Raw genomic sequence first — 23491 nt, forward strand, 5'->3', positions numbered from 1 at the left:
GTTGATCTAAAGTGGAAATCTTGACTGACCTCTTTTTCCTTGTGGTAGTGGCAGGTCAGTGTGTAGGGCAGAGTCTGCAGCGTGGCGTACGCGTAGCCAGTTAGAGCGGCCATCACGGTGACCAGGACCACGCTTTTGGAGAGACAGATGACGGACGCAGAGACCGTGAAGCTCACCATGCTGCTCAGGTAGACCCACCGGGAGCCAAAATGGCGAACCAGGCGACTCATGATCAGGGAGAAGAAGGTTGAGGTAGCACACTGCAGGAACAGGCCCAGGCTGCCCATACGGATACCTGAGAGGAAACGCATCATGTGTTACAACCAGGTGAGCCCTTTTCACACTTTAACTCTGGAACACTTCTAGAAAATATTAGGAGAGCCTGCCTCACACATGACCTAAAGAGGACATCATGGAAGTCAAACTGTATTGGACAAAGCAAGAGAGTTCAATGCTATGATGACAGCTTTTTTCTTTTATATCAATACTTTGTGTAATCGGATGTATTTTTAATTTAAACAAATGAACAGGAATGGCGACAAGAGGAGGGTATGAAGAAGTTTCATTATGTGCAGGAGAATTGAACTGGTCTTGCAGAGGTCAAAGGATATGAAACATCATCACCCTGCCAGCTGCCCCCCCCCTTGGTACATTTTCCTGAATATAACCTGCTGCATTCACACATCTGCTCACCAGGACTTCATGCAGACATTTTACTAGGAGGCTGGCAGGAAAATGTCCAGGTAGAGTCGTGGTGTTTGCGTTCACACCTAAAGCTCAGCCTAAGAGTTTTAGGAGTTTTTGTGCATTTTTGAAAAGGACATCAGACTGTACAGGAGCTCCAGCTGTAATGATGACTGGATTGTGTAAATGTGTTGTATGTTCAGAAACTTTCTGACATCTGCATACCCACTTATTATCTCAGTCTGTCACCATATTCAAGTGAAAGATGAGCAGCATGCCTGACCACAGCCAGACCCTCTGTATAGCTGTTTTCACATATCCACACCTAAATCTTTTTGAGAGAATTTCAGGATGACTGCCCCTACATCCTCCTGATCTGGTTCTTTCACACATGAACCTCACAGCAGGAGACTATCTCTGTGAGACGATAGGAGGGATGGGGGTCTCCTGAGGTTAAAAGTGCGATAAAAAGAATGATGCAGAAGTAGCGGACGAAGCATCAGTCTGCCATACGACGCTATAATTAGAATATTTACCTTTATGTCGATGCTACATGTAGTTCTACATAATCACAATATGGAGAGTGGAGAGAGAGTGGAAAAAGAGTGGAGAAGAACATTCTGGAGAACAGAAAACATAATGAAGCCATTTTATTGTGGCCATAGATCGCACCGCTCGCATGCAAACGGTCTATGATCGAGGTGAATTCTCCTGATTATATCCTGCTCCGTTTTCACAGCAGCTCACTCTGACTTTCTGCGGGAAAAAAATACCTTTGGCTGTTTGTGTTCACACATCCAGTTCCTCCTGCATATTATTAGGAGGGTTTTCCGGAGGGTTTTTTTTTGTGCATGTGTGAAAGCCCTACAAGTTAGCTTTAAACTGTGATGTATCAACAGATCTTTATGTGAGATGTTTGCTGAAGCCTGAACAGACAGAAAAATGGTTTGGGCTGAGTCAGAGACAGCTCTGTGACATGGGCACACTTAAGGGGGTGACTGACTTGGACAGTCATGGCATTAACCTTATAAATCCTTTTTATGTGAGGGAGGGGAAGACCCCCACAGGCCCGTGCAGGTTTACTCAGGCAGGGACCTTTCTAGTCCAAGTCTACCAGGGGGTCAAGTATTTTAATGAGGTTGTGCCAACGCGCTGACAAAAGGGATTCAGTGTTCAGCCTGTGAAAAGTTATCTGTGTTCGCAAAGCCTCCAAATACTTGTTTTTTTATTCTGGCTTCAGTTTAAATGAACCGATATCAGACAAGCGTTAATCTAATGTTGTTAAGTGTTCTGTTTCTGACTGAACAATCTCAACCTAGATCAGCAAACACGCAGTTTGTATGTGACGTTTAAATTACTTATAGTTAAGAGTGAAACATTGACATCAACCAGAGGTGAAGATAAAGACTTTAAACTCCAAGATTCAACAGTAGATTTTAAGGAATACATGTTTGAGTTCATGAGTATGTTACAGTCGTAAGAAAAAGTTGCATTCTCCCTTTTAACTTCTTGTAAAAAAAATGAAGAGTCATATTTCTGTGGTTTGACAGAACGGAAGAATTTAAACATTTTGAAAACATTGTTCGCTTTTTAATAACTTGAAGTGAACTGTTGGAACATTTTTCAATTTGCGTTTTTTTCTCCTTTATCGTCTCGTTTATTCCATGCTGTAATTATTTATATTGAAGTCCTAAACCATGGAAAATAGACTGCCTACATGTCTGCTCAGTCGTTTATTTCAGCCTGTATTAGTCTGATATCTGGGCTCGCTCTCGGTGAACACTGTCAGGTCAAAAGTTCAGCAGCAGAGCAGAAATCACTCATGAGAAATGAGGAAGTGGATCGTATTACTCCTGGAAAGCAAAGCTGCTGAGCCCACTTCACGAACACTAAAGAAGCTAACCTAAACGAAAAGTCCAAGCGCTGGGAGATGTAGGGACGGAGTCAGAACGCTACTGAAAACGCAGGAGAACAGCACAGACTGTTTCTGCATCACAAGCTTCTCAGACATCTGCGGCGAAGAACAACTAAGTCCATGTAACTACAGACAAAGTGCTTCATGTTGATGGAGAGGAACATCTGCAGGCTGAATGATGTGGCTTCATAACATCCGCTGTGTTTTAGATGGAACAAACGCGCCTCACACAGACCTCGGAGTCGTGTCCTTTGGCCCTCCACCTGACTTGAATGAACATGTTCTTTCTGTGCTCATTTCTTGACATTAATTCATTGTGAGTGTGACATTCCTCGAGGTCCAGCGAGCACAGGGAGGAAAAAAGAGAGAGAGAGGCAGACATGGGGAAAGTGAAAAGTAAACAATAGTAGAAAGGGAGCTAGAGAGAGAAAAGAATGAAGGAAATGTTTGAAAACTGGAATCAAGAGAGGGAGATTGAGGAGGGAGGGGAGGTCGAAAAAAAGGGATTAGAGGTGGACAGTCAGTAATGAAATGAGAAGAAAGGATAGAAAGGCACATTGTTAAGTAAAAGAGAAATACTCAATAGTCTGGCTTGTCGCTAAACAAAAAGAGACTTTAAAAACATCTGTAACTTCTCAACCTGGGCAGGAACACCAGCCTCACATCTGTTCACTTCAGCTCCATTCATCCTCTTTACTGTTCTCTCTCGAAAACATCATCCGGTAAAATAAATCACAGACTCTGCTGCATGCTTGTCTCTCCTTACCACTGACAGGACGGATTTGTTCAGGTCTATCTGCCCGTAAACCTTCTATCTAAAGGATATATTTAGGTAGAACCATACAGCTTAGCTTTGGCATAGCTTAAGAATGAAGCCATAGGACTGTCGAGCAGGATTAGTGACACGACTCTCTGATTAAAAGAGCAGGAACAGGAAAAGGATGAAGACGGCCTGTATATATTTGAACATTTCTGAAGAACACGGGGGGGGGGGGAAGTAATACCTGAGATTTTTTTGGATTTGGAACAGGAATTCTCAACACGTGGTGCAATGTCCTGCAAGAGAGTCCATATTTAAAGTTGGTCTTTTCTGTCTGTGCGCTATTTCTTTACAGGACACACAATAAGGTCAGTAGGAAGGTATGTAGGCATGCAGGAACACAGGCGCTGTCTGCGTCCTCCACCTGTGCCGGAGGAATGTGTGTGCATCCTGCCCAGCTGGTGACGGAGCAGACAGCAAAGACAGGATGGACGCTGTGCCAGGTTACATGTTTACAGGTGGTGGAGGGGAGGACATGTCAGAAGGTAGGTCTTGAGTTTTCTGTTGACGCATAATAATGTCTCCAGTAGCGACAGAATCATTTTTGTGTTTACCGTTTTTTTTTACCGCCTTGCAATTTATACTTATTTCTTTTATTTCTCTCTCGTTTTGATGTCTTAATCAAACATACTCAACTTTGTTTTCATTGTTGTTCATGATTTGCTTAATTGCAACTTAGATCGGAAGCTTTTATTTGATTTTCCAGGGTCTTATGATCATATATATGTAGACTGGGACAGTTGGCTTTTCGTCTGACAGAGGACTCATTCTAGTGATTTTTGATACATTTTTGATGCTGGTGATTTTTCCCTTCAATTCAAACTTCCATCCATCCTTTATCTAAACCGCTTTTCCCGTTCAGGGTTGCAGAAGGCTGGAGCCGATCCCAGCAGTCATTGGGCGACCCCTGGACTGTTGGCCAGTCAATCACAGACAGACAAAGTCACACTCACATTCACACCTACGGGCAATTTAGAGTCACCAGTTAACCTAACCAGCATGTCTAGGGACTGCGGGAGGAAGCCGGAGTACCCGGAGAGGACCCATCATTGCACAGGGGGGAACATGCAAACTCCACACAGAGAGGCTCCTGTCAGACGGGGATTTGAACCATTAACTTTCTCTGGCTGTGCAGCAACAGCGCTAACCACTGCACCACCAGGCAGCCCCAATTCAGACTCATTTCTTGCAAATTTGTGTGTTATTGGTGTATTGGGAATCTTATGTATTTGATTTCATTTAGATTACATTTCTCTTCCTATTTTGACTTATTATTTATTTCCGGTTTGGCACCTGGTGACGATTGTTGATAAATGTCTCACACCCACATTTGTCTTTAAAAAGGCTGATGAAAGTGTCAGGCTACAACACGTTCGTTTCATTGAGCTGCTGTTTATCTTCATTATTAAAAGTTTCTAAATGTATTGTGACTGCTGATGTTATTTTCTATAGTTGTCTTTCTGAGTTAGCACCACTTGTCTTTGCAGAGTTTAAGAGCATGCCTATGCTTTGTTAGTAAAGGTTTTGTGTCCCACATGCACAATAGAAGTTAGTTTCATAACATGCTTTAAGAGCAAATATGAGTGGAGATTTTCTTCATGATCATAAAAAAACATCAGAAGTAAACAAAACAATCCTCTGCTGAGAGATTAATAAAGACACCAACTCCTCAAACCCGCTGTGTAGAGCTCAGTGAGTTACATATGTATTTAGAGATAACAGATAAATCTTCAGTAAGTTTAAAGAGCTGACCTTCATCGTATCTTTGCTTGGACACACTTCCTGGTAACGCACTGGGCACGCCCTCGTACAGGCCCTCCCCCACAAAGTCTGTGTAGAAAAGCATAAAGGACATGACGGCCATCCAGCTGCAGAGCTGGGCCACACACAGCTGCCTCATCACCCTCGGGACGTGGCAGTAGCTCCTGTAGATGGCCGGGGTCATGGACCAGCAAGTCCTCAGCAGGCACAGCAGGGGTCCAGACTTCAGCAGCCTCAGCTTGCACTTCAGCAGATAGCAGCATGAGCGCGGCACCCCGCAACGACCCGCCTCCATCGCGCCGGTCCCCGTGTCCAGTAAAGATCCGGGTCCGGCCGAGCTACTGCTGGCACACGACGGTTCCTCAGACACCTTCATGGTAATGAGCACGCTGGAGATGAAGATGAGGATGAGGAGGGAGAAGAGGCACTCGGCCTGGCCCCCCAGGTAAACGGAGAGCACCCCACTACTCCAGTCCAGTGCAGGCAGCAAATAACCCACACAGCCTCCCAAACTGACCATGAAGGAGAACATGGCAAAGGCTTGGCCGCAGTCCTCCTCGTCCCGATACAGGTCCGACAAAAGAGCCTCCAAGGGCGTGAAGCAAACTTGTCCACAAAAGTCGAGGAGCCCCACCCCGAGGATAAGGAAGCCCACCTGCAGCAAAGTGAACGAATACAACATCAGCGAGAGCGCCATTTTAACCTTGAACACTTCAGAGTCACTTGAGCGCTCTGTAGGAAGAAGTCACAACAATAACTAGTGTCCTACCTGAAAGGTGCGCCCACCCCAGGCAAGGCGTGCAGCCAGCACGTCAGCATGGGGAATGATGACAAGCGCCAGAAGGACTCCAAGAGACAGCAGCCAGATGAACGGCCGTCGTCTGCCATAACTGCTGTTGCAGTGGTCACTGGCTGAGCCAATCAGAGGGATGAACAAGAGGCCGAGCACCGGACCAATACCTGTGAAGAAAAACCAGAGATGCAGCCAAGAAGTCAGAGACAAGCATGGAAGACTGAACAGCAGAAGCACAGGTGAAACTATATACATGACTCACGATCACGATAATGTCATGATACGGTGATCATATGATACATATCAAACATGCTCGATAATATCACAATACAGTGATCATATGATACATAACAAACATACTCGATAATATCACGACACAGTGATCATATGATACATATCAAACATGCTCCTAAACAGGTAGAGTACAGGATCGAGGGCCTGAGTCCACTAACAGCCTTTTTTCATGCTTGCTATGCCCACAACCTCAGTTTGAGAGCGCTTCTCACCAGCATTTATTGTTGCTAGGTTACTTAAGTTAACTTCTGCCTTCCTTGGTAGTGACCATTAGGTTGATTTTTATTTATTATTTTAAGATTTATTTTTGGGCTTTATGGGCCTTTTTTTAAATTTGAGAGCTAGGACAGTGGATAGAGTCGGAAACCTGGGCTGCCCGCTTGGAAGACTACAGCTTCCATACATGGGGCGCACGCACTAACCACTGCGCCACCAGCGCCCCCATTAGGAATCCTAGCAACATACGCAGCTTTAGCAAAGCAAAAGCCGATATCAAAAGTGTCGCCCTTGGGGGCGGCGGTGGATGAGTGGTTGGGGTGCACACATGTATGGAGCCTCTGGTCCTCGAAGGAATCCCCGGGTTCAAATCCGACCTCTGGCTCCTTTCCCACATGTCATTCCCCATTCTCTTTGTCCCTAATTTCCGACTCTATCCACTGTCCTATCTCTACAGTAAAGGCACAAAAAGCTACCAAAATGAATCTTTAAAAAGGGACCAAAAACAAAACCTGCTGCTGAGGGTGTTATTGCACTTCTGTTTCTGAGTGCTGAAAATGCTGAATTGCGTTTGTTTTGAGTTAAAAATGGATGCTGACAGTGTAACAGCTGCTGACACCTCGTCACACTTTATTTCTTAACTTCTTTTCACAGCTGCCTGACATTGTCTTCTTCTTCTTCTTGTTCTTGTGTCCTACCATCCACTTCCTCTTTGGAAACTGATGGGGATGATGATATATTGCTGTACTATATGCAATTTGCTTCACACAATTAATTTACAGATGTACAATGTGTACATTTTATTCCAAAACATTGACACACTTAAAAGTTTGGTTGAAAACACCTTAAATCACAAATAAAGTTTCCACTAATATCTTCCAAGATTATCTAAATGTCTCCTTCAAAAATCCCCTACACCTATGAAATCTCTTTTCAGCTCCAGTGGCCCTCTAATGCTCCTACAGGGGGTGAGCTACATGTGCCTCTCTCTGCCTTCCTCACTGACTGCTGGAGATTGTTCCTACAGATGGCCTGCTGCCTGGAGGTAAACCCCCCTCAGCTCTGTCTCCACACGTACTCAGGTCTGGATAATTAGAGCACACCATGGACACATGTGCAAACCCCCAAAAAGTCCCTGCCGAGAGTTGAACCTTTCAAAGGCACCTTGCGGAATAGTTATTACAGACAAACAGGTTGTGTCTACATTTCTGTTCTCCTGCACATGATTGCTAATTTTTTTTTGAATGAAACAACAATCCAGAGACTTCTGCCTCATGAAAATATGACTCTACAGTGCCTCTAGTGGTCAATCCCACAAAGTCCTCCTACAGTTTGACGAGAAGCTGAAACACGGGGGAGAAAGAGACAACTCGTGTGTTTTCTGTTGTCTGGAGAGAACTCCGATGACGAGAAGAGAAAATGAGACGGGCAGGCAATTTGAGAAAGATGGATAAGACGGCTGCAGCCGGCAGTCAGCGCCTCCATGGCATTTTTCCTCACTGCAGCTGTGGAGGCCCGTCATAACAATCCTCACTGTCTACAGCTGGAAGACTTACTGTCTCTCACACACACACACACACACACACACACGCACACACACTCTCCACCCAGAAGCTGCTCACTGCTTTCTGCTATACATGTATATATGATATATCTCACACACTAAGTAATGCCTTCCAGCTTCTGAATACAATACAAGCTGTTCTCCAGCTCTGTTTACACGCATCAATCACTGTGATGTCTGCCCTTACACACATTTAGCACACTGTGGAACCTTTTTCTATCAATTGTTAATACTTAAATACCTCCCAAATATTCTAAAACATCAAGATAAGTGGATACCTCATTATCTAACCCGCTATCAGAGAGAGGAAACTGGAGACAGAAAGTAACAACTGGAGGATAAATCGGCCAACAAATGGCGATTAGTTAAAGTAGAAAACAGCCGGCTGAGAACTTGACACGACTGCTTGGGGAAATGAGCTCTAACCCTCCCAAGACACACTATCTGTCTTCATTGAAATAACACCCAGGCACTCCATTATAATACAGAGAGATGAGAATAAGGCTGAGTGCAATTTCCAGATTGGCTGTTTTCTTCATATCTCCGGCTGTGTTTACGAGACAGGAAAAGTAGAAGTGCATGTTCTTTTTTTTGTCTTTTAACTTGAATACACACTTCTGTCATCCGCACGGAGCCTTTCGGTTCGGTAAAGCTGTAACTATCATCTGTAGAGTCACAAGACAATGTCTCAAAGAGAGGCCTTTAGTGAAAGGCATGTGAAAGCTATTTGAGCTGACAGGATAATGCAGCTATTCACATTGCTTACTAGTCAACTTATTTACAGTGTGCAGATATATAATGCTAGATGTACATACATGTCTGTAATTTGTGAGCAGGACGATCACTGAGCGTTTACAAAAACAAACCTGTCAGTCTGAATCTTTACTTTGAGTTAAAGTCTTACAGTCTACCTTCAGGTTAAAAGGAGGCCACAAGTACACAACCAAACACTAGATTGAATTATACGTTAGCCAGACATAACGGTGCGGTCATCAGATGCACATTCTCCCTCAAGTGTTTGTGGTGTGTCTTCCCAGAATTCTTGGACATGGTGGTGCACATAATGTAAAAAGATGATACCAGGGCAATGTTTTGGATCTTTTATGATGACAGAAAATACCTATAACTCAATCTAGATCAGTAGGTATGATCTCTTAAATTCACCTCTGCATGATTCTGAAGGCTGAATATTATAGACGGTTGGTTGTGATGTTACATACGACCCAGTCTGTAGCGGAAGTGTAGCCTAGCTTTTGTGCAGGCAGTGCAGCCTGTCTCTCCTTAAAGGGGCAGAGCTGACCGGCATCTCCTCTGGATGTGTGTATGTGACTTCCTGTGTTCCTGAAGCCAGCCTCAAGTGGACACTCGACGCACTGCAGGATTTTGCACTCAAGACCAGAGGTCGCAGCTTGGGATACACTTATTAATGACAGGTACCTCATACAACCCCTCTTCAAAAAAAATGACCCCTTTGTTTTTACCGAGGAGTGTTTTTTTTTTTTTAACAACATGGTTACAATGCCTGTACAGTGTTGCTATGGTGAAAGCTGTGCTTGAATTACAGTGTTTTTCTGTTCAAACACTGTCCTACATTATGATGCTAATTTCTCAACAGAACCAACATGAAGACATGACAGTAAGGACTTCAGAAGACCTGAGGAAAGATGTGTTACAAAGCAGAGCAAATCAGATGTATAGTTATTAGATAACTTTTTTTTTACTTATTCAGCATGCTGCTGTGATGGGTAGGACAATATCAAAATCTATTTTTTTGTGAAACATTTGTCTAAGAAAAATCAAGCTGAGAAGTGTTTTTAATTTTTTAGATATAAAGCTAAATGTTCCTGCATTGCACACATTTAAAAAAATACATAAAATATGTAGCAAAACTTTAAAGGCAGGGTTGGTAATTGTCGAAAACTAGCATGATTTGAGAGTAGCATTCCCTCAGTGTCCAGCTTCACCCTCCCCTCTGTGCGCCCCTCACTTACATGCACGAGCGCCGTTGCTCCAGAAGTGGACCTCAGCTCATCGCTTTTATTGTGTAGAAACTACGTCGTCTCATGTCTCATTCAGCGGTAAGCAAACAATAAACTTTATCATAAAACATGTAAATAAAAACATGACAATTTAACTACTCACAACGGCCAACGACAAACTCACAGTATAAACTCTGTCAGTGACGTGTTTTGAGTGTAGGCTCGTGCATGCGGGGGTAGAGAGTGAGCAGGGAGACAGGGAGGCTGTGATTGGTTCATCAGATTGGTACCTCGTGGCAGACATTGGTCAAACTTTTTACAGGCTTTCAACCAGTAGTGATTCTACAGTATATTGGGGCCCTAGGCAAAAATTCATTGGGGGGGCCCTCCAACCAGCGTTTATCACCACCACTATTCCAACGCTTACCGTAAAAAAAAGAATATAAGTCGCACCGGTGTATAAGACCCACCCTGTTTTGAAGGTCTCTTTGAGAGAAAAAAAACTGTTTTCCTGCGTGACGATTTATATTGTGTTCAGCGATGTCTACAATGTGCAGTTTCTGTACAGCTGTGTCGCTCTTTTAGTTCCGTCTGTTTTCACTTTGGGGAGTTTGCACTCCTACTAGCTACAGTACGGTAGTTGAGCTCTCAGCCTGCAGGGAAAGTTGGCAGAGGCACAGACCTGCTAGCTTGCAGGTCGCGCTGCCCGACTCCACTGATCACTCTTTAACTTTAATGTAGGACTCTTTCAATCAAAAGAACACTCCACAAGGTTTATTTACGGAACAATATACCACTGTTTTCTGTAAAAGCATGATTATGACCTCGTGAGGTCACCAACAGCATGCACTCAGCTTTCAATACACAATGAATGGGGATGGCTTTTTAATCACTTCAGGTCACAGTGATAGGGGCTGCTGCCCCCACTGTAATGATGGCGTGTGTTTCAGTATTTTATGCTGGTGTATTGGTCACACCGGTGTATAAGACACAGCCAACTTTTAAGATGAAAAAATAGGTATTAAAAGTGCATCTGATACACCGGATTTTACGGTACTCCTCTTCCTTTTTGTTCCTCTTTCTTTGGTCTGTGGTTTTCAAAACAGCAATGCATGTTATGCTTAGCAGGGCAACAAGAGTGAGTGCTGTCAGACGGGGCCCCCTTAGGGAGGTTCCTACTGTCATTGGAAAATGTGCACATTTTGAGCCACTTCTGTGGTGTAAAGTTTGTCAACCCTCGAGGCTCCCCTACTGGCCTGGGACCCCAAGCAGTTTCCTGCTTTGCCTGTTGACAATCAGCACATTTGCTTACAACTGATACAGATGACAGATTTTCTTAGTTCCTTTTTCAGAGCACATGAGTTATTAATTTCTGTCAGGACCTAAAGACAATTTCAAAGAGAATCTGGAGGAAATTACCAACCCTGCCTTTAATGAGCATGCTAAAATACCTGCCTTAAAAAACAAACCAATATAAATGCCATCAAAACAGCCACTGCACATGTCTTTACCTTGCTAAGATAGCATTAATTATATAATATAATTGTAAAGATTCATTAAGAGAACCAGAGTAACTCCTGGTGTTTCAATCTGCTGTGTAAAGTGAATCACATGAACTGAAGTGTGTGTCTCAGTCTGGAGTTAGAGGCTCTTCCTCCAGCAGCTCGGCCTCCTGCTGCCTTCAAATTAGCGCCTGATTACCAACTCAACAAAAGAAACAGGTGATTTGGCCGCTGATTTGTGTAACAGCCTCAATTATGTCTTTATGAGCTGAATGGGAGAGAAGATAGGAGCCCTGAGGCAGAGCCACGCCTCCTTACACCACCACCCGCCTCCAGGAAAACCACCACTGGATGATGTTGGACACACCTTCATGTTTAAAACTAATTCATAAAAACTTCTTAGAGGGAGAAGTCTGTTTTGATTTACAGCTCTTGTGACGTCAGCAGCGACTAATGAAAAGGCTTTTCATTTAACCACAGCAAACAAAGCAATCAAAATAAATCAACAAAATCTTATTGCCTTTAAGCCTCGTGTCAACAGACAGAGTATTGTATTGTGTGATTGGCTCTCAAAGGATATAAAAAATACTTTTAAAATACAAAAGACACTTGTGGAACAAGCCGCAGAGGACATCAAATGAACATAATGAAAATGTGAGGGAGGAACACATTACACTATGGTGAAGTCGTGGGGCTTATCATGGCTTTACCTAGAACCATGGTCATGTAGCGCTCCTCCACCCCAGCCTCCAGCAGCAGCGGGGGCACGTATGTGATCCCAGCTGCCACACAGATCTCCAGGCCACAGGTCAGGGAGTTCAGCAGGACGAGACGCCACTGAGACCTCCATCCAGGCATATTTACAGGGGGCTGGCTTGCCTTTCTCCTCTGGGACGGCCACTACTGGGGGCAGGGGAGGGGGGAGGGACCAAGGGGCGAGCTTTGGGAGGCAGATGGTGCCCCAGTGGGACAGGAGGGCCGTCGGGGAAGGACAGCGGCAAAGACACGTGGATGTCTCAGATGACCTGATGGATTCATCGTCTTCTCAGCATTCTGGATCTGAAAGAAGGAGAGCGTGGAAAGTTTGAGCAACTTAAAAAGATGCCACACAGTTTACACGCAGCATCCTCACAGAATGTCAGACATTATATCACTTTCTGCTTTAAGGGCTACTGCTCACCAGGTCATTCCCAGGTTACTACACCTGGCTGTGAGCGGCCTCAGGTCACTTCAGCGTGACAGACAAAACTCAAACATTATTACTACCTGCTTCAATACCACAGCAACAAAATTTAAAAAAAAAAGGCCTGGGCACCCTAAAATTGGGTGTAGGTATAATATAGCTGAGCTGCATGCGTGAACACAAACATTTACATTTCACACTCCGACATTGATCGTACTTCTCCTGCCAGCGCCCAAGTACATTTTCTACATGAAGTCAGGGTGAGCTGATGTGAGAACACAGCAGCAAATATTCAGGAAAGTCCACTGAGATCTGTCTGAAACCATTTCACTATGTTTTCTGTTTGTCAGTACTGAATGTCCTTCTCTGATATTGTGATTTTGTAGAAGAACATGTAGCGTTGATATGAAGGAAAACATTCTCTGTATAACGTAGTGTTCTTTATCCGCTGTAACCAGGTGGTCCTCTCAGTTATGTCTCACCTCCTGAGACATTCCCCTTCCCCCCATCCGACAGGGAGAGTCTCTCGCTGTGAGGTGCATGTGTGAACAACCACCTCAGGAACATTTCTGGGGCAGTCTACCTCAGTGCATGTGTGAAAACAGCTTCACTCTCTCTCTCTTTTGCTTGCAGCAGCTTTTTGTTAAATATTAGACTGAAGATCTGAAGTTGTTTAAAGCTTCAGTACTTTCTGATACTATCATTTATGCCGTACTCATAACCTTATTCCTGACATCATATTTGAATCAAAACAGATTCAAACATATTTTCCAGCAACAGTCACGAGGATCTGATATTGATACATCATCTCCTCACCGACAGCTTCAGGACAGCAGGAACAACAACAGGCGGACATAGGAGATGAGTCAGCTGCAGAGACGTGGCAAACACACCAAGCCATTTGCCAAGAGAATCTTTTCTCCCCCTGCTGCTTCGCTTGCACGTTTTCTTTTTTAGTCCTAAAACATGCTTTGCTGGAGATTTGATAGACCCATTTTAAAAACAGAAAAAAGTCTACGGTGTAATTTTTCATCTCTTTCCACACGACTTCTTCCTTTCCCTTCTCCATAATAACTCTAGTATTAGTGGGAGGCTCTCAAACACAGCCTCTCCTTTTCCCAACCTGTCATTATCCCTATTATTAAGCTCTCTCACAAATGTGAGTCCGCCTTCCAGAAATGTTCTGAGAGTACTACCATTGTTCAGCTCAGTGTGCATGAGGCAGGTTTTAGCTCCTGAATAGCCATCAGCATAGAGAGACTGTAAGGCAGGAGGTAGATTAAGTCTCAAGTGTGTGATTTTACACAGCACGATGTTTAGGTTGTACCACATACAGGAAGACTCAGTAAAGCTGTTTTCACATATACCCTCCTGAAAATATCTAGATCATGTCAGGAGGTCTGCTCTGGAGATTCTCCTGACCTGGCTGTTCACATATGCTCCTCACAGCTGGAGACTAACCATGTCAGACAGGAGGGTGGGCGCTGGGGGGAGGGGGTCTCCTGAGGTAAGAGGCGATGTAAAAAGACGATGTGGAAGTAGCAGACGAAGCAACAGATGCAATAATGACAATATTTGCCTTTATATCAATGCTATGTGTGTAGTTCAACGGAATCACGCTATCAACAAAAGAGCGGAGAACAACACACTGACAAACAGAAAACATAATGAATGGCACAAGGAGAATTCTCCGGAGAAGATCCTGCTGCGTTCTCACATCAGCTCACTCGGACTTTATGCATATAAAAGACTAGGGGTCTGGGAGAAGAAGTCCCAGTGAAGTGCGAGTGAAAAATGTGGCTGTTTGCGTTCACACATACAGCTCCTTCTGGAAATATCAGGAGGTTTTACAGGAGATTTCTGCAAGTGTGAACGCCCTATTAGTGCACCCTCTATGTGATGTGTCTCAGTCAGACAAGAATTTTTGAGAATCAAATTGACCAACAACAACCGTCTAATATTTATTTTAGTCACACAATCTCACACTGACAGACAAGTCAAGCACACCTTGAAGGATCGTCTTTCCAGTGACAATGGCTGACATTCTCCATGTCATGCACTATTATCAAGAAGGCAAGTGTCATCCTAAACCTGGCCTGTTTCTGTATATTTGATCTGTTTTAGCCATGCAATGACTTAAATTTCCAACAAGAAGAATGACAAACAAAACCAAAACCCTTCAGTCTAATAGTTAGTGTTTAGCAGAGGAAAAACAGATTGCTGAAGCAACATGTCGTCTGTAAACACCGTCAGACTGCCTCTAATCTGTGTGCATTTATATACACGTCTCTCTGCTTCCTGTGGAGCGGAAACAAAAAGTAGAACCCAGATCAGCGTTGTCGTCATCATTATCCTCCAGCGAGGTGTTAGTTCTTTTTAAGCAGAGGGAAAGAGCAAGAACAGTCAGAACAGCGGCAAAAACAGAAACAACAAGGTGCTATATTTGCATTTGCCGTGACATTTCTCTGCCAATGCTGCCCATCTGTTCCCTACCAGTAAGCAAAATGGATGTCACCATTTTGAAGAAGACTTGGGTAATCACAGAGTTGTGCTCAGCTCAGTGAGTGATCTAATTGAATCATGATGTATCCCAGGGATATACATCTTGTGTGGTTAAAAAAAAAAAAATCAGTTTTGTTAGGTAACATGTTCTAAGAGGTGTTGGCTAAGAAGACACAAAATAGGATATGAATAAAGATTTCTCAAGAATCCAGAGTGTTGCAACACATTGACTCAGCAGTTTTCCTTAAATGTTACAGTCACTCGCTCAAATCTCCGTCATCAGACTTACAATGCCCGTCTCAACCTCCGAGTGCCTGTCACATCATAGCAATCACAAAAGTTATCCACATGCCATCAATGATGCCATCAGAGTCCCTCCAGCATTCATGCAGCCCGAGCTCGGCCTTTAAGAGTCCTTTGATATTCAGGCTCTTGGAGAATGTGTGGGACAAAGCGACAGTGTTAGCAGGCTGGACCTAGCAGGGGCCTGGGTCACTGAGAAAGAGGAGCATTTCACACCCGTCAGCTCTCATTCCCACCCGGCCCAGGCACGCTGAAAGACCCCCATCAGGGGAGCAGCCTTTGCCCCTGCGGCCTGTCTGGCAACTACAACCCCCTACCAACATATTCTGTGCGTGTAGATGTACAATCAGCTCCCCTCCTCCCTCCTCATCTCTGCATTTCATCCTCGTCCTTCCTCAACCCCTGAGGTCAGCTCAGCTCTGACCTGCATTCTAAGAGGAGCCTTTTGACATGTCTGCCCACGACTGGTTATGCCTGCATGCTTCTGGGTCTCAGTGTGAATGCTTTCTATTGCTGCCCCAGCTGACTCTCTGTCAGAAGTTCTCACCGAAAAACACAGAAGGGTCCTCAGTGGCAAGAGCAGAGAAAGCTGATTCGTCCACCCAAGCGGGCGCGGTTTTTCTGGACGCCTGCCCGAACGCGAGTCAGATTCCAGGGGTTTGTTAATTGAATGGTTGCTGCAGTCTTGACCCAAGTGGCGTTGGCAAGCCCAAGTTAGGGCAGATGTGAGGGAGGATGGAAGGACTGAGAGATGGTGGCTAGAGGGAAGAAGAGCATTTATCATTCCATTATATCCACCCCAAAGTCAGACATAAAAGTTTAACTTGTGGTAGTCTAAGGCCATTTTTCCACTTTTCTATTTGTAGTGTTCAGTGTTTAAGTGATGCAGATGTTGGAAAGTCAAATAGTAATCGTGTTTTATGATCTTGATGTCAGTATCAATTTTTTTTTGGCCATAATCAAGCAGCCTTAGTCATGCATGTATCAAACTCCTGAAAGTTTTGAGGGTTGAGTTGCTGGTGTACAAACACAAACGGCTGAATATTTCACCTCAACCTTATCCAGACTTTTTCCTGCCAGCTCCCTAAAGTAAAAATTCTGCATGAAATCAGGGTGAGCCGATGTGCAGCAGCAAGAAATATTCAGGAAGAATCTCACTGCACGCAATGAAGCTGCTTCATTCTCTTTTCTGCTGGTTAGCATGTTCTTTGCACTCTTTGTTTTTACTGTGAATATATTGTATGCATTGATATATTAAGTTAAATACTGTCGTCATAGTGTCAGATTGTATGGCTTCTTCACCATCTTGGACATTTTGTAAACATTACACCGGGACTTTTGCAGCATCTTAGGTCATGTCTGACTCTGCCTACCCACCTTGTAGGAAAGGGAAAATCTCCAGCTGTACGGGACACGTGTAGGAAGATTTTAACGGGCAGAGTCGGTGTGTAAAACAGGCTAAAGACACGTCTGACTCTACAATTATGTTCCAGTCATGCCCCTCATCTTCCCACAGCCAATACAAACACACAGCCGCTCTCCCTGTCACCTTATGTGTTTAAACACTACAGTCTGAGTCTGTCTGCTGAGGGAAGGGGTGGTGGTGTTGGTGGGGGGGGGGCTGCTTTTGTCAGCTCTCCCACTGCTCCATTACCAAGCTCTATTCAGCCGCAGGCCCCCCCAAAAACAGTCCTAATGACTCAGAGCCGTTTTTGTACAATACAAAACAGGCTTTGTATACATTGTGCCAGGGAGAGAAATGCGATATAGTGAGGTATCAAGTCCATTTCCAAGTCTTTTCTTAACGCAGAGTTCAGATGGTAGGATATAGAGTGTGTGTGTGTGTGTGTGTGTGTGTGTGTGTGTGTGTGTGTGTGTGTGTGTGTGTGTGTGTGTGTGTGTGTGTGTGTGTGTGTGTGTGGTGTTGGGTGGGCAGGATGGAGGTGGGGGTCTCCCAGCAGACAGCAGGGTTTGGAAAAGAAGAGAGGAAGGAATTTCTCTGAGATGACATCAGAGCCACAAGCACAGTCGCGGCTGTGGCTGCAGAAACCTCAGCAGGAGGGTCTGGTTGTGTGTTTGGCTCGGACTGAATGGCTGCAGCAGGGCGGCCTTCCTGCACATTAATGGACCTGGCCGTGTGCATGCAGGGACAGCAGGACCAGGCATTTCTGCTGCCTGCTACTCTGGCTGGCATACTTCCCACAAACCTCTCTCTGTAGTTCTCCTTCTCTCTGCTCTCTCAATAACAAACAAGTTAAGATGAGGCAATGGCTAATTAATACTGCACTGCTTATAATGCTGCAGAAATATCACTATCTTAGTGTCACAGGATTAACCAGACTCAGGGGGCAACAGACAAGACCCTTCTCTGCATCTCCTCTGAGACAAATGATGTCTCAACTGAGAAACATCACAGCCCTTCATAAATAGACCAGTGCATTGACTCATTCATATTCAGCAGCTCATAAAGAAGTTCAGGTTGCAGCTGATTACTTTTCTGTCAGAAATGAGTCTAGTTTTTTCTTTTTGCTCCAAAACATAAATACTTTGATGCCTTTCACTGATTACAGTGATGTTTTATATATGCATGCATTTTCTCGATGCCTTAAATCTTTGGATACTTTGTATCAAGGAGCATTGAGGTACATCACAAATCTGTATCCTGAATAAAAGTACATGAGTATGTTGGAAGCCAGTTAAGGAGTAATGACTGAATTTGTAAAGGAGATTCTTGATCTCAGTGAGGTTTTTCATTTCTAAGTAAACTTTGAATTAAACTGAACTGGCACTCTCTTTCCTATGTATAATTCATATTTCATGGGTTGGATATTTCAGATGCTTTTAGCACTAAAATGATCTGTTTGTTGTACCTGCTTCCTGTTCTCAGCTCTTGTTGTATCTACAGTTCTTTCTTTGCATACACAGATAAAATAACTGCTGATGAGTTGAAACAGAAAGCTCTTATTCACATCAAGTCATTTGCATGCTGTAAAGGCTGGACTGGTGTGTATTTGACTAAAATAGCCGACGTACTATCATATTATTAGCTGTGTATTAACTTGCAATAGTGTGCATGATTGTTCCTGTGTGAGAACGTTTCTGTCAGAATCTGAATCTGTTTCTGAACTCAACAGAAACTCATTTGGTTTCTCTTTGTTCTCTTTCTACATTTATGACACATGATGCAAATGCACCATTTAGACAAAGTTACAACATTGTTTGCCTAACAAAATTCACCTCACAACGCCTCACGTCTTGGCCAGAAAGTTGCACTAGAACACACCACAAAGACTACAGCCGACGGCCAACCACCACGTACGATCTGCGCATGAGTGAGAGGAAATAACTCTCCATGCCAGCAGGCGGCGGTAGTCCGTTGTTATGATACGAGAAGACCATTTTCACACCGCTGTCGGTCACCACTCATATTATAGGTAGCCTACTAATGGAGAATAATGTCTGATAAAATGTTGAAAATGGTGCTGGCGTTGTCAGCCCTTTGTCTCTTAGTGGAAAAAGAAAAGAAGAGGCGGAGGAGACAAATAAGGAGAAACCGCACTAATGGGTGAAAGCATGCTCAAGGGGCTTTCCTGAACCTGTGATGAGAGCTGGAGAGAAATGAAACCTCCAAACAGCCAATCAGAGAGATTCCTCTCACTGACCACCCCGACCGGTTCAACATGTTGAATCAGCAGAAAAAAGGCAGATGGGGGCCGACGGGTAGCGATGAAGCTGGACACACTGCAAAAACTAGGACGATGACCGATGATGTCCTTGGTGTGTCGGGGGCCTTTAGTCCTCCAAGCGGGCGGCTGGGGTTTGAATCTGACCTCCTTGACCTCCTGTCTCCTTTCCTGCACTTCATTCCTCACTCCCTGTCTCTCTCTCTCTCTCCCCGATTTCTGACTCTATCCACTGTCATAACTTTAAGTAACCCCCCCCCCCCCCCCCCAAAAAAACAACTTAAAAACGTAGAATCTATCAGATCTATCAGCACAAGCTCACTCCATCCTAACACTGTGACTTTAAACCCTCGATCCGTCAGTCGTTGTCCTTTTCTGATTCAGTTTAGCAAATCACACTAAATTTCTCTATCAGCACAACTGAATCTAATAACGGAATCAGTGACTCATGTTTTCATTCCTTCTGTCAGCATCTGTGATGAGACAACATCACATTTCCACATCGTAGGAGGATATCAAAGAGAATCTCCTCATCATTTACGGCCCACCATGATGTTTCAATGCACTGTCTGACTCAGCAACAACAGCACCACAGCTCTGTGCACCCGGCTTTTTATCACATCGACTAAATTTGACGTACTTTGTGTACGACCGCCTTCAGATGGCAGCAGAGCAGGATTTAACAAAAGTTTGAACAACATCTTGCTCAAAAGGTATGACGCTATGTGTAAGCAACACACACACAGGAGCACAGACCACTCCTAAAAGTGCTTGAAGACACGTCGGGACAGCAGCTTCATTGTGCTTATCATTTCTTCCAATGGTCTGCACAGATGAGATTTTGCTTAGAGCAGGCGCGAAAAACTCAGTGAGCGATGTGTGTAAAATATTAAAGGTTCCCAACGCTGACTGATTCATTCTGCCCTCTATTTCAGTCATCCTCGCACTATTCCATCTCAGCTAGTTTTGAGGTTTGTGGTCACTTTAAGTCAGTTTAGAGACTCCTCCAGTGCTGTGTGTGCAACAACACAGATAAGAGATAAAAGTGCAACACAACCCCCACAGCCACTTCCACATCTTCAACACTTAGTCCTCGACTCCCTACAAAACTTCCCAGGAAACGGTTACTGTTCTTGTTTGCTAAGTTACAACTCCTGTGACCTTTTCATATCGTCATTCATGTAACCATTTCCCCCACTCTCACTCAGTCCCTCTGCTTCTCTCTTATACTCACCTCGACCAGCTGTTCTACATCGTCCTGTGGCCTGTCGTCCAGATGAGGACACCAGCAGACCTCTGGCGACCTTTTTCCAAACACTCTGCTTCCCTCTGTTTCCCAACAACTTGATAATAACACAGAACTGGTTTAACTGCTTCAATAAAAACTTTAGTCTCTGATTTGTGTCGGGGGCCTCTGCTCACTGAAAAGGCAGCTCTGACTTTGCTGACCCTGCCCCCCAGCCTGTAATCTTAAGCCCACATCCGTCCCTCTGACCCTCGACCTCTTGCCTTTCACAGCAAATCATGTGACCGACCTAACGTTTCAAAGCTTTCTGCTGCCAGTATTCTCCTCCTCCTGTACCATCCTCCAGCCTGGTTAAATGAAGAATCAACCTGTCGCCTCTTCTTTTAAAATCGAGCCTCTGAGAGAAGATATGATGGGCCGACATACATCTCATGGAGGAGCAGCAGAGACGACCTTGTCTAATTTTGAGGGTCTAATGACGATCCTCGCTGTGCCAAAACTGTGAAGTCCTCTTTCCATCCCTGAACCTAATTAAGGACGATGACTCAGACTAAATCCCTGAAGTTTAAAAGACCCAAAAAGATGACAGGAAACTCATAGTTCATGGCTCCAGAGAGAGACATGCCATCAGTGTCTTCAGGAGTTATAACAGAGAGAATAATCAGCTCGAGAGGAAAATCCATTCAGTTCATAACTCACTCACCAACAGTGTTATGAAAAACATACCTAAAAATAGGGAGGCGACGATAAACTCTATAACAATTACCTGAAATATTCTAATGTAGAAATGAGATTGAAGTCAATTCATGAAAAATTTTGATTCTTTAATTTTAATTCTATGACAACAAATATAAGTACTGTAAAATCCAAGTATGAGACAAACAATTCTATAATTCATTAAGGAGACGCTAAGTGAGAAACATCAGAGAGTAAGAACACAAGTGAAGATCTAGAGAGGAACACAACGTCAGGAAGTGTAAAGGATCAGCTTTAAGACCGATCAGACTCACAGGTGCTGACAGGAAGTGACCCGAGGCAGAGCACAGGTGCTGACAGGAAGTGACCCGAGGCAGAGCACAGGTGCTGACAGGAAGTGACCCGAGGCAGAGCACAGGTGCTGACAGGAAGTGACCCGAGGCAGAGCACAGGTGCTGACAGGAAGTGACCCGAGGCAGAGCAAAGTAATATATAGTGTCATCATCAACAACATCATGGACAGCTGTTCTTGAGGGCTTTAATCATCATCATCATGTATCTGTATCTTATATACGGGTGAAACCATTATACCAGTATCAAATGCTAAGTCATGCGTTGTAGTGACCACAAGTGCAGCCACTACCATCACCCCCTGCACGCTGGTGGCGCCACTTTTTAACACCTTATCCCCCCGATGAGGTCATAGTCCTGCATTATGAGAAAACGCTGGTACACTGTTCAGTAAATAAACCTTGTTTAAAGAGCTGGTTAAAGACAACAAGTGACCAGCGGAGGTGTGCAGTATGACTCTGATCATGGTCATGATCCATAACGAAAATACCTTTTTCATATATTTAAATATGAGATATTGAATGTGGAAACAAATGTCATTTCTAATAAATCTATGTATTGCTCAAATAGGGGAAATCTCTTCAGAGTTGCAGCCAGTTTTTTTTTTTTCTGGATTTGAAACAGAAAAGCTTTTTAAAGGATTTTTCTCTAAAGCCGATTTGGTGTCACCTTATTCAAGTTTTCATTCCCTTCCTGAAATGTTGGGTCAATACAACTGGCTTTAATGTAGTAATCAATCGGCCTAAATCCTTCCAACACATTGCACGCAGTAATTTACCGAGCTCTTGCACTCTATTGGGCATGCAGGGTCTCCAATCGGCTTCCTGGAGGAAGTGATTAGCTTTGAAGCGTGGCGGCGTCCTGCAGTTTGTGTATTTATTTATTTAATTATTTAAGATTTATTTTTGGGCTTTTTGTTCCTTTAATGTAGAGATAGGACAGTGGATAGAGTTGGAAATCAGGGAGAGAGAGTGGGGAATGACATGCGGGAAAGGAGCCACAAGTGGGATACGAACCTGGGCCGCCCGCTTGGAGGACAATGGCCTCCATACATGTATATCATTGGTCTCTTGCAATATTTAAAAAGTTTGTTCTTGTCCATTCTCTGCTCAGCTCCTGCTTTGAAACCTCTTCATCTTCCCTCTCTTCTTTAGCTACTGACGTCAAACTAGCGCCCTCTGAAATAGAGTATTGCTAGATTATTTTCCCGTCTCAATCATTTCAGATACTCATTTTAAAAGTTTTGGTATTGCAAAGTATAGTTATGTTTTTATTTACAAATGAGTTCTCCAAACTTAAATCCTGAGAGGAGAAAAGTCGAGTGCTAATCTGAGGAGTGAACATGAGAGGAATGCAGGCCGGGTTTGGTATTAGGGAGTATTTGTGTGTGTGTGTGTGTGTGTGTGTGTGTGTGTGTGTGTGTGTGCGCGTGTGTCAGGGTGAATCGAGGTAAAGCCTGCACACTGCACAGCTCCAGCTCAGGGAGTGACCGTTATCATCCTGGCCCATGCAAATAGCACAACAATGGCGAGCAGCAGAGTTCAGTCATGCGGCCTCTTGTGAGTCAATGTGGCTGATAACGTGCCTCCCCGCGGACACCCGGCTTTCCACTCACTGAAGACCTATTGTGCCAAGGTGAAAGGGCTAATAAGAGGGAATGCAAACGCTAATGAGTTTTCATTCAGCCGTGATCAGGTGTGTTTACATTTAGTTAATAGAGCAGTCAGGACTTTAAGAAGCTTTAATCAGCTTGTATCTCTGATCAACGTGATGAAACATGGTAGCACAGACTGAAGATGCGGAAATAATGTGGTTTGTTATGAACACTTACAAACACAGCTGGTTTTCACCGTTATCTCTGCTTAGAATTTTGTCCTAAATCTAAGTTACTGCCTGTGGATGTTATGAAAGCTTCAGTGCATTTTGCACACACATTTAAAATCATGATCATCACCACTTCATAAAACGTACGACTCTCTGCAGGGTGTTCAATTCAACT

At 44.1% G+C, this 23491-nt stretch overlaps 1 protein-coding gene and 1 long non-coding RNA gene across 3 annotated transcripts in view; one reads left to right on the plus strand and one right to left on the minus strand.

The window, feature by feature from the left end:
- Positions 1-23491, minus strand: part of zgc:77158 (solute carrier family 45 member 3) — a 44435-nt gene that overhangs the window by 3774 nt on the left and 17170 nt on the right. For both annotated transcript variants that reach the window (XM_020651087.3, XM_029280627.2), the window contains exons 2-5: positions 12239-12587; positions 5950-6140; positions 5172-5835; positions 30-295 (exon numbers count right to left, since the gene is read on the minus strand). In XM_020651087.3, the coding sequence (XP_020506743.1) occupies positions 30-295; positions 5172-5835; positions 5950-6140; positions 12239-12386 (1269 nt within the window). In that variant the 5' untranslated portion in view covers positions 12387-12587. The remainder of the gene's footprint in view (positions 1-29; positions 296-5171; positions 5836-5949; positions 6141-12238; positions 12588-23491) is intronic.
- On the plus strand, positions 189-4843 carry LOC109996799 (uncharacterized). The gene is made up of 3 exons (XR_003809453.2): positions 189-327; positions 3715-3904; positions 4282-4843. It is a non-coding gene; the product is annotated as an uncharacterized lncRNA (long non-coding RNA).

The sequence above is a fragment of the Labrus bergylta genome, chromosome 7 (genome assembly GCF_963930695.1).
Source record: "Labrus bergylta chromosome 7, fLabBer1.1, whole genome shotgun sequence".
Classification (NCBI taxonomy): domain Eukaryota; kingdom Metazoa; phylum Chordata; class Actinopteri; order Labriformes; family Labridae; genus Labrus; species Labrus bergylta.